This window comes from Oncorhynchus tshawytscha, linkage group LG26 (genome assembly GCF_018296145.1).
Source record: "Oncorhynchus tshawytscha isolate Ot180627B linkage group LG26, Otsh_v2.0, whole genome shotgun sequence".
Classification (NCBI taxonomy): Eukaryota; Metazoa; Chordata; class Actinopteri; order Salmoniformes; family Salmonidae; genus Oncorhynchus; species Oncorhynchus tshawytscha.
The window spans coordinates 26455176-26466587 of record NC_056454.1 but is presented as its reverse complement, the minus strand read 5'-3'; the positions used below and the strand labels follow the sequence as shown (position 1 = coordinate 26466587).

Genomic DNA, 11412 nt, shown 5'->3' with positions numbered 1-11412 from the left:
ATACAAACTACGTTTCCCATAATGCTTCTCGCTTCAGAATATACGTGTTTCTTTTGCGACCAGCTTTCATGCGCAGAAGTTGACCTACAGTCTCTGAAGAAAATGGCAGCATTAGGACTGGGGCTGCAGGTATGACTTTCGGATGAACGTGAATATTATGCGATTCATGGCTGGGTTTTTAATTTGAGAATGTATGTATATTATTAATTGGCACAAAATGGATCAGTGTGCATTGTTTTGATGTCGCGCAGAAATAGTTTTCAACGCACAACACGCGAGGCCTTCTGTGAACTTGACAAGCCCGCTCCGCTACTGTTAACTAGTTAATGTTAATTACAGCCCGCTAGCTTGTTGAATATAGCTAGCTACCTAGTTATGCTTATTTGTCATTTTGCTACGGAGCAATAACATGACTATTTACTGTTGTCCATAAGACAGGCGCATGACATTTTAGAACATGTGGTCAAGATTTTTGCTAGTTCAAAACGATTTTGATAGCTTGCTAACTAACAGCTACTGCACTCCAGACGTCACTGTTATATATTAATCATTTCCTTTATCATCTCTATCCTTTTTCAGGTGCGTCAATTCAGCACGTCGGTTCTCCGACAAGCTTTGATCAGGGTAAGAATTATGAAGTTCAACTTCAAATTACCCTTGTCATTTGATCAGTGCAATATTCTGTTCTATGGTTGATCACGTCCTTTGGTAATATGATTCTCACGCACGCTACAGCTTGAGCAATGTCAGTGTTCACTTGCTCTGTGGTTCAAGTACGTGGTTGGTTATTCCTTATGTTTGTGTCCGTTTTCTATTTTAGCCCCCTATCGACGTGTATGGGGTCGGAGGTCGCTATGCCACAGCCCTGTTCTCTGCTGCCAGCAAGCAGAAGAAACTGGAACAAGTAGAGAAGGAGATGAGGACGTTGTCGGTGAGTTATCCACTGCACCTCTCTCTCCTGTCTTAGTACTCTGTCCACTTGTGTGTAATGTGTATATACACTCTCTATTAACTAGGGAAACATTCATTAGTTTGTTAGGCACTGATGCGGCCACTATCATTTTTGACCAGCTCTCTTTCTCTCTTTTCATTCTCTCTACCAGGCTCTGATCAAGGACCCCAAGCTGTCCAGTATTGTGATGAACCCTCATGTCAAGCGCAGCCTCAAGCTGAAGTTCTTTGGTGATGCCATGACGAAAGCAAATCTTTCCCCAATATCAGTTAACCTCATCAGTGAGTCGCCCAGCCTAACTAAGTCATACTCCACAGTGCACTCTTGTTCTGGAAACAGCTGTTGTGTAAGAAAAATAAATGTGGCCGGTTTGGGGAGGATGACATTGTTTTTCTGCTGTCAAGAGCCTCATCTACCAAGCTTCTTAATTTCCTTGTCTTCTGACTCTCTTGACCATCTGAAATGGAAAAAGTGATATGGATGTCACTCCATACCTTTTTTTTTTGTTTCCACTAGTTACCACAGACACAGTCAAAATTGTGTAAATTCATGAAAACAAAAAATGTGCTTTTGGTCTACATTTAAGGTTGTAGTTAGTCATGAGGTTAGCAATGTGGTTACATTTTAGGTTTAAAATCAAATTAAGAGAAATTGTAGTAATGATTTTTGCTGTGGTAAGTAGTGACAACCTACCCTTTTGGTTGGCTAGTTGTAACCGGAATATAAAGTAAACGTCAGCTAAGAGTACTGTTTACTGCTCACTAATGATCTTAATTAATTAGTGATACAAATGAGAGATTAGGAGAAATAGTTGAGTATTTTTGCTTTTGTTATGAGTACATCCTCACCCTTACTAATGTTACTGAATGCAGATGCAGTTCGTGCAAATATTATTTGTGGCTGCTGGCTAAGCCACTGAGGTTTCATTGTTCCCCTCTCTCCTCCTCAGCTGTGTTGGCAGATAATGGCCGTCTGACCCTGACCGCAGATGTAGTTGGCGCCTTTGCGAAAATGATGAGCGCTCACCGTGGCGAGGTCATCTGCACAGTCACCACCGCACATGTACGGTGACCCACCACCATACACACTGTGGTTGTACAGTTGAAGTCAGAAGTTTACATACACCTTAGACAAATACATTTAAACTCAGTTTTTCACAATTCCTGACATTTAATCAGAGTAAAAAGTCCCTGTTTTAGGTGAGTTAGGATCACCACTTTTTTTTTAAGAATGTGAATTGTCAGAATAATAGTAGAGATTTATTTCAGCTTTCATTTCTTTCATCACATTCCCAGTTGGTCAGAAGTTTACATGCACTCAGTTAGTGTTTGGTAGCATTGCCTTTAAATTGTTTATCTTCGGTCAAATGTTTCTGGTAGCCTTCCACAAGCTTCCCACAGTAAGTTGGTTGAATTTTGGCCCATTCCTTCTGACAGAGCTGGTGGAACTGAGTCAGGTTTGTAGGCCTCCTTGCTCTCTCACACTTTTTCAGTTCTGACCACAAATATTCTATATGATTGAGGTTAGGGCTTTGTGATGGCCACTCCAATACCTTGACTTTGTTGTCCTTAAGCCATTTTTGTCTTGAGATGATGTCTTGAGATGTTGCTTCAATATCCACATAATTTTACTTTCTCATGATGCCATCTATTTTGTTTAGTGCACCAGTCCCTCCTGCAGCAAAGCACCCCCACAACATGATGCTGCCACCCCTGTGCTTCACAGTTGGGATGGTGTTCTTTGGCTTGTAAGCCTCCCCCTTTTTCCTCCAAACATAAGGATGGTCATTATGGCCAAACAGTTCTATTTTTGTTTTATCAGACCAGAGGACATTTCTCAAAAAGGTCGATATTTTTCCACATGTGCAGTTGCAAACCGTAGTCTGGCTTTCTTATGGCGGTTTTGGAGCAGTGACTTCTTCCTTGCTGAGCGGCCTTTCAGGTTATGTCGATATAGGACTCATTTTACGGTGGCTATGGATACTTTTGTGCCTGTTTCCTCCAGCATCTTCACAAGGTCCTTTGCTGTTGTTCTGGGATTGAGTAGCACTTTTCGCACAGAAGTACTTTCATCTCTAGGAGACCGAACATGTCTCCTTCCTGAGCGATATGATGGCTGCGTGGTCCCATAGTGTTTATACTTGCATACTATTGTTTGTACAGATGAACGTGGTACCTTTAGGCATTTGGAAATTGCTACCAAGGATGAACCAGACTTGTGGAGGTCTACAATTTTTTTTCTGAGGTCTTGGCTGATTTCTTTTGATTTTCCCATGATGTCAAGCAATGAGGCACTGAGTTTGAAGGTAGGCCTTGAAATACATCCACAGGTACACCTCCAATTGACTCAAATGATGTCAATTAGCCTATCAGAAGCTTCTAAAACCATGACATAATATTCTTGAATTTTCCAAGCTGTTTAAAGGCACAGTCAACTTAGTGTTTTTAAACTTTTGACCCACTGGAATTGTGATACAGTGAAATAATCTCTGTAAACGATTGTTGGAAAAATGACTTGTCATGCACAATATAGATGTCCTAACTGACTTGCCAAAACTATAGTTTGTTGACAATACATTTGTAGAGTGGTTGAAAAACGAGTTTTAATGACTCCAACCTAAGTGTATGTAAACTTCTGACTTCAACTGTATATAGTTGTCAACCCGAGTTCCATATTAGTTTTTATAGTGTTTGATTTGATCTTTGTGTGTATGACACAGCCCCTGGATGAGGCTAACCTGGCAGAGCTGAAGGTGGCTCTGAATGGCTTCCTGGCAAAGGGAGAGACACTCATATTAGAGACCAAGGTGAGACCATACTCAATTCGTGTCCTCGTTGGCACAATAAGGATTTATCTGCTGTCAACTCCTGGTATGGCAAGGCGGTAAACTGTTAAATATATATACTGGTATTCATTCACAGACAGTTCTTTTTTCTCCCAACAGAGATGTGTTTAAATCAAATTGATTAGTTGTGGCTAAAAGGCTGTGCATGATGACGTAGTGCACATAAATAACTTTTGCGGTTACATTCTCATGTAGTGACTAGAAAATACAAGTTAAATGGGTTTCCATCGCATTTTAAACTACTGATGGTTTTGTCATACACACATTTTTAGTTATATAGTGAAGGTGCCCACTTTGGTCTTGGCACATGCTCTCCAGCCACAACCAAGCAAGGCTAAGGCTGTACGATGGCTCGGTTATTTCAGCAGTAGGGGAGTGTGAACTACAAGCCAATCATGATGCGGAAACCTATGTGCTAAAGTTCCAAATGGTGAAAACCTTGCAAAAGCTTCTCCTTTCAGCAGAAACATGTGAAAAGCTTAAGTTAATACTGCTCAACCAGTGTCAGCACTAAAGGAAAAACTAAATGTCCCATCACACTTGAACACCTCCGAGGCAATACTGAAACAGTTTGAGGACATTTTTGAAGGGTTGGGGGCTCTGTGAGGTGAGCTCCACCTAGTGTTGGATGTGTCTGTCAGACCAGTTCAACAGCTTCCCCGCCAAATCCCCATTCCACTGAAGGCTGTTGATTCAATGGAGGAACAGGGTGTCAATACGAAGGTCAACAAACCTACTAAGTGGATAAGCAACATGATTGTGGTGGAAAAGCCAGGCAAAATAAGTCTGCCTTGATCCAAGTGCCCTGAACAAAGCCTTATGTAGGGTACATTACCAAATACATACTATTGATGAGGTACTGCCTAGCCTGGAAAAAGACACATCTTTGGGAATGGATGCAAAAAAACGAGTACTGGCAGGTATGTTGTTTGGATGAAGAGAAAAGTTACCTCACCACATTTTGGACCCCCAATGGTAGATACCGATGGACACGGTTACCTATTTGGAGTGAAACCAGCTGCAGACTAATATCAGCAAAGGCAACAGGATGCACTTCAGGAATAAGTGTTATGGCTGATGACATCGTGGTATACGGCTGTGGTGCTACATTGGAAGAAGCCGTGCAGGACTATGACCACAACCTGACTCACCTCTTACAAAGAGCAAGGGAGATGGATCTAAAGGAGGATATGCCCAAATTCAAATCAAATCAAATTTTATTTGTCACATAGACATGGTTAGCAGATGTTAATGCGAGTGTAGCGAAATGCTTGTGCTTCTAGTTCCGACAATGCAGTAATAACGAACAAGTAATCTAACTAACAATTCCAAAAAACTACTGTCTTATACACAGTGTAAGGGGATAAAGAATATGTACATAAGGATATATGAATGAGTGATGGTACAGAGCAGCATAGGCAAGTTACAGTAGATGATATCGAGTACAGTATATACATATGAGATGAGTATGTAAACCAAGTGGCATAGTTAAAGTGGCTAGTGATACATGTATTACATAAGGATGCAGTCGATGATATAGAGTACAGTATCTACGTATGCATATGAGATGAATAATGTAGGGTAAGTAACATTATATAAGGTAGCATTGTTTAAAGTGGCTAGTGATATATTTACATCATTTCCCATCAATTCCCATTATTAAAGTGGCTGGAGTAGAGTCAGTGTCATTGACAGTGTGTTGGCAGTAGCCACTCAATGTTAGTGGTGGCTGTTTAACAGTCTGATGGCCTTGAGATAGAAGCTGTTTTTCAGTCTCTCGGTCCCAGCTTTGATGCACCTGTACTGACCTCGCCTTCTGGATGACAGCGGGGTGAACAGGCAGTGGCTCAGGTGGTTGATGTCCTTGATGATCTTTATGGCCTTCCTGTAGCATCGGGTGGTGTAGGTGTCCTGGAGGGCAGGTAGTTTGCCCCCGGTGATGCGTTGTGCAGACCTCACTACCCTCTGGAGAGCCTTACGGTTGAGGGCGGTGCAGTTGCCATACCAGGCGGTGATACAGCCCGCCAGGATGCTCTCGATTGTGCATCTGTAGAAGTTTGTGAGTGCTTTTGGTGACAAGCCGAATTTCTTCAGCCTCCTGAGGTTGAAGAGGCGCTGCTGCGCCTTCCTCACGATGCTGTCTGTGTGAGTGGACCAATTCAGTTTGTCTGTGATGTGTATGCCGAGGAACTTAAAACTTGCTACCCTCTCCACTACTGTTCCATCGATGTGGATGGGGGTGTTCCCTCTGCTGTTTCCTGAAGTCCACAATCATCTCCTTAGTTTTGTTGACGTTGAGTGTGAGGTTATTTTCCTGACACCACACTCCGAGGGCCCTCACCTCCTCCCTGTAGGCCGTCTCGTCGTTGTTGGTAATCAAGCCTACCACTGTTGTGTCGTCCGCAAACTTGATGATTGAGTTGGAGGCGTGCGTGGCCACGCAGTCGTGGGTGAACAGGGAGTACAGGAGAGGGCTCAGAACGCACCCTTGTGGGGCCCCAGTGTTGAGGATCAGCGGGGAGGAGATGTTGTTGCCTACCCTCACCACCTGGGGGCGGCCCGTCAGGAAGTCCAGTACCCAGTTGCACAGGGCGGGGTCGAGACCCAGGGTCTCAAGCTTGATGACGAGCTTGGAGGGTACTATGGTGTTGAATGCCGAGCTGTAGTCGATGAACAGCATTCTCACATAGGTATTCCTCTTGTCCAGATGGGTTAGGGCAGTGTGCAGTGTGGTTGAGATTGCATCGTCTGTGGACCTATTTGGGCGGTAAGCAAATTGGAGTGGGTCTAGGGTGTCAGGTAGGGTGGAGGTGATATGGTCCTTGACTAGTCTCTCAAAGCACTTCATGATGACGGATGTGAGTGCTACGGGGCGGTAGTCGTTTAGCTCAGTTACCTTAGCTTTCTTGGGAACAGGAACAATGGTGGCCCTCTTGAAGCATGTGGGAACAGCAGACTGGTATAGGGATTGATTGAATATGTCCGTAAACACACCGGCCAGCTGGTCTGCGCATGCTCTGAGGGCGCGGCTGGGGATGCCGTCTGGGCCTGCAGCCTTGCGAGGGTTAACACGTTTAAATGTCTTACTCACTTCGGCTGCAGTGAAGGAGAGACCGCATGTTTTCGTTGCAGGCCGTGTTAGTGGCACTGTATTGTCCTCAAAGCGGGCAAAAAGTTATTTAGTCTGCCTGGGAGCAAGACATCCTGGTCCGTGACTGGGCTGGGTTTCTTCCTGTAGTCCGTGATTGACTGTAGACCCTGCCACATGCCTCTTGTGTCTGAGCCGTTGAATTGAGATTCTACTTTGTCTCTGTACTGGCGCTTAGCTTGTTTGATAGCCTTGCGGAGGGAATAGCTGCACTGTTTGTATTCAGTCATGTTCCCAGACACCTTGCCCTGATTAAAAGCAGTGGTTCGCGCCTTCAGTTTCACACGAATGCTGCCAACCAATCCACGGTTTCTGGTTAGGGAATGTTTTAATCGTTGCTATGGGAACGACATCTTCAACGCACGTTCTAATGAACTCGCACACCGAATCAGCGTATTCGTCAATGTTGTTGTCTGACGCAATACGAAACATCTCCCAGTCCACGTGATGGAAGCAGTCTTGGAGTGTGGAGTCAGCTTGGTCGGACCAGCGTTGGACAGACCTCAGCGTGGGAGCCTCTTGTTTTAGTTTCTGTCTGTAGGCAGGGATCAACAAAATGGAGTCGTGGTCAGCTTTTCCGAAAGGGGGCGGGGCAGGGCCTTATATGCGTCGCGGAAGTTAGAGTAACAATGATCCAGGGTCTTTCCACCCCTGGTTGCGCAATCGATATGCTGATAAAATTTAGGGAGTCTTGTTTTCAGATTAGCCTTGTTAAAATCCCCAGCTACAATGAATGCAGCCTCCGGATAAATCGTTTACAGTTTGCAGAGAGTTAAATAAAGTTCGTTCAGAGCCATCAATGTGTCTGCTTGGGGGGGGATATATACGGCTGTGATTATAATCGAAGAGAATTCTCTTGGTAGATAATGCGGTCTACATTTGATTGTGAGGAATTCTAAATCAGGTGAACAGAAGGATTTGAGTTCCTGTATGTTTCTTTCATCACACCATGTCACGTTGGCCATGAGGCATACGCCCCCGCCCCTCTTCTTACCAGAAAGATGTTTGTTTCTGTCGGCGCGATGCGTGGAGAAACCCGTTGGCTGCACCGCTTCGGATAGCGTCTCTCCAGTTAGCCATGTTTCCGTGAAGCAGAGAACGTTAGTCTCTGATGTCCCTCTGGAATGCTACCCTTGCTCGGATTTCATCAACCTTGTTGTCAAGAGACTGGACATTGGCAAGAAGAATGCTAGGGAGTGGTGCACGGTGTGCCCGTCTCCGGAGTCTGACCAGAAGACCGCTTCGTTTCCCTCTTTTTCTGAGTCGTTTTTTTGGGTCGCTGCATGTAATCCACTCCGTTGTCCTGGTTGTAAGGCAGAACACAGGATCCGCGTCGCGAAAAACATATTCTTGGTCGTACTGAATGAGGAGTGCCTAGCCATTGTGTTAGACTGTGACCGTTTTGATCAATACCTTTTATGGTAGGTGCGGGTATCGCCTACATGAGAATTTTGATGAATCAACAATGAATCTTTTTTCCCCTCTATTTTTTTAGGTGAAGCCTTTCACTGTTGGTGAACACCTGTTTACGAATCATTTAACAAATAACATTTTATTTCATATTATGGACGAGCGAGATTTATTTTATTTTTAAACTGCAGCCAAGCGTTGATCATGTCACCAGAATAAGACCCCCAATATTTATTGGGAAGGAGCATCAAGCTCATCACCTTGCACTTTCACCACCCTGTGAAGTTCATTTATTTTAGCTGTAGCCTAATAAACTGCATCCTTTCCTGAGTCCGTCAGAGGACCACACAACATAGTGTGACTCCAAGTTTATTTTGATATGATTATATCAACATTTGTGCATGAAAGCATTTCTTGCATTTTACAGACACAAAAAAGATCCCACCTTGTCTACTGTGTTTTGTTGACATTTGGAAAGTTAACCAACATTTGCTATTTCCTTCAGGCCTGTCATGACATTTTCTTATTGTGCCTTCAGAAAGTATTCACAGCCCTCAACATTTTGTTTTTACAAAGTGGGATTCAAATGGATGTCATTTTTGGTCAACGATACACAAAATACACAAAAATACTTGTCAGTGGAGGAAAATTCAAACATTTTCAAAAGATGTAAGGAAAATAAAACTACACTGAACTAAAATATAAATGCAACAATTTTTGTGATTTTACCAAGTTACAGTTCATATAAGGAAATCAATCAATTGAAATAATAAATTCATTAGACCCTGATCTATGGATTTCACATGACTGGGAATGCAAATATCTTTAAAAAATATATTTTTAAAATAGGGGAGTGGATCAGAAAACCAGTCAGTATCTGGTGTGACCACAAATTCCCTCATGCAGCGCAACACATCTCATTCGCATAGTTGATCAGGCTGTTGATTGTGGTCCCACTCCTCTTCAATGGCTCTCTGAAGTTGCTGGATATTGGCGGGAACTGGAACACGCTGTAGTACACTTCGATCCAAGCATCCCAAACATGTTCAAGGGGTGACATGCCTGGTGAGTATGCAGGACATTTCCAGCTTCCAGGAATCGTGTACAGATCCTTGCGACATGGGGTTGTGCATTATCATGCTGAAGCATAAAGTGATGTCGGCGGAAGAATGACACATCAATGGGCCTCAGGATCTTGTCACGGTGTCTGTGCATTCAAATTGCCATCGACTATAATGCAATTGTGTTCGTTGTCCGTGGCTTATGCTTGCCCATACCATAACCCCACAATGGGGCACTCTGTTCACAACGTTGATATCAGCTAAATGCTCGCCCACATGACACTATACACACTGTCTGCCATCTGCCCGGTACAGTTGTAAATGGGATTCATCCGTGACGAGGCCACTTCTCGGTGGCCATCGAAGGTGAGCATTTGCCCACCGGTTACGCCGCCGCAATGCAGTCAGGTGAGGACAACGAGAGCTTCCCTTAGACAGTTTGTACAGAAATTCTTCAGTTGTACAAACCCACAGTTACATCAGCTGTCTGGGTGGCTGGTCTGATGATCCCGCAGGTGAAGAAGCTGGATGTGGAGGTCCTGGGCTGGCATGGCTTTGATAGGGTTCTAAACATATTTGTGCACAACATCTGAGAGAGAAGCTTTTTGTGCATCTGAAAAAATGTGATCTTTAAATTTAGCTCATGATACATGGGACCAACTCTTTGCATGTTGCGTTTTATTTTTGTTCAGTGTAATAAGAAATTGGTGCAGAAAATTTAAGAAATTTATAAATGCTGGAAGTGAATGCAGAAATGTAATAAATAACTATACAAATTTGAACCGTTGGTCGAGTAGCAGAGTTGGAGGCTACCAAAGAGGATTTTTGATTCCTGTGCAATGTTCTACAAATGGGACTACTTTGCTGTCAGATTTGTCCTGTTATTTTTGGTTGAAGCAATCAGGATGGAGAAAGCTCATTTATAAAAACAACTTTGAATTCATATTTTGCCATTCTAGGGTCATGCACTACCCATAAAGCATAGCCTAGAACTCTTATTATGCAGAAACATCAAATACCTTCAAATGAGAAATACTGTGATGTATTATGTCGATATTGCCCTGCCCTACCTAACACCTGGTATATGCAAAGGCTTAGGACTGTCAGGCTAGCACTAATCTGGAACATGCTGATATGCCTATGGTTTGAATGGTGCTTTAACTTGTATTACTTTTCTCTTTCCTCCAGTCTGATGCCTCCATCCTGGGTGGTATGATTGTCAGCATAGGAGATAAGTATGTGGACATGTCCACCAAGACAAAGATCCACAAACTGACCAAGATCATCAGAGATAGTTAAGTCCATTGCCCCGTCCAGAGAGGGAATGTTTCTCTGCTTCCTGCCACCTATAAAGCGCTTTGTCCGCTAAAATCCTGTCTAGTTGTGTTCGTAATAAAATATTCTGTAACATACAAAGTGTATTTGTAATGCCTTTTATTTTAATTTTTTAATTCACCTTTTATATAACCAGGTAGGCCAGTTGAGAAGAAGTTCTCATTTACAACTGCGACCTGGCCAAGATCGAGCAAAGCAGTGCGACACAAACAACACAGAGTTACACATGGGATAAACAAACATACAGTCAATAACACAATAGAAAAATCTGTATACAGTGTGTGCAAATGAGGTAAGGCAATAAATAGGCCATAGTGGCAAAGTAATTACAATTTAGCATTTAACACTGGAGTGATAATGTGCAGATGAAGATGTGCAAGTAGAAATACTGGTGTGCAAAAGAGCAGGGGAAAAAAACAAGTATGAGGTAGGTAGTTGGATGGGCTATTTACAGATGGGCTGTGGACAGCTGCAATGATCGGTAAGCTGCTCTGACAGCCGATGCTTGAAGTTAGTGAGGGAGATATGTCTTCAACTTCAGTGATTTTTGCAATTTGTTCCAGTCATTGGCAGCAGAGAACGGGAAGGAAAGGCGGCCAAAGGAGGTGTTGGCTTTGGGGATGATCAGTGAAATATACCTGCTGGAGCGCATGCTAAGGGT

The 11412-nt window shown here is 43.4% G+C and overlaps 1 protein-coding gene across 1 annotated transcript; it reads left to right on the top strand.

Moving 5' to 3' along the window:
• The first annotated feature begins 17 nt into the window (after positions 1 to 17).
• On the top strand, positions 18 to 10828 carry LOC112225444 (ATP synthase subunit O, mitochondrial). Its single transcript, XM_024389425.2, has 7 exons — positions 18 to 129; positions 580 to 624; positions 821 to 931; positions 1104 to 1233; positions 1902 to 2014; positions 3672 to 3758; positions 10605 to 10828. Exons 1-7 carry the CDS (start codon positions 22 to 24, stop codon positions 10713 to 10715), a joined length of 705 nt encoding a protein of 234 aa, XP_024245193.2. The 5' UTR covers positions 18 to 21; the 3' UTR covers positions 10716 to 10828.
• The last annotated feature ends 584 nt before the right edge of the window (positions 10829 to 11412 follow it).

Coding starts and splice junctions, on each gene's coding strand:
- LOC112225444 (XM_024389425.2), top strand. CDS start 22: ATGCTTCTCGCTTCAGAATATACGTGTTTCTTTTGCGACCAGCTTTCA. Junction 130..579: donor CATTAGGACTGGGGCTGCAG/GTATGACTTTCG, acceptor ATCCTTTTTCAG/GTGCGTCAATTCAGCACGTC. Junction 932..1,103: donor AGGAGATGAGGACGTTGTCG/GTGAGTTATCCA, acceptor TCTCTCTACCAG/GCTCTGATCAAGGACCCCAA.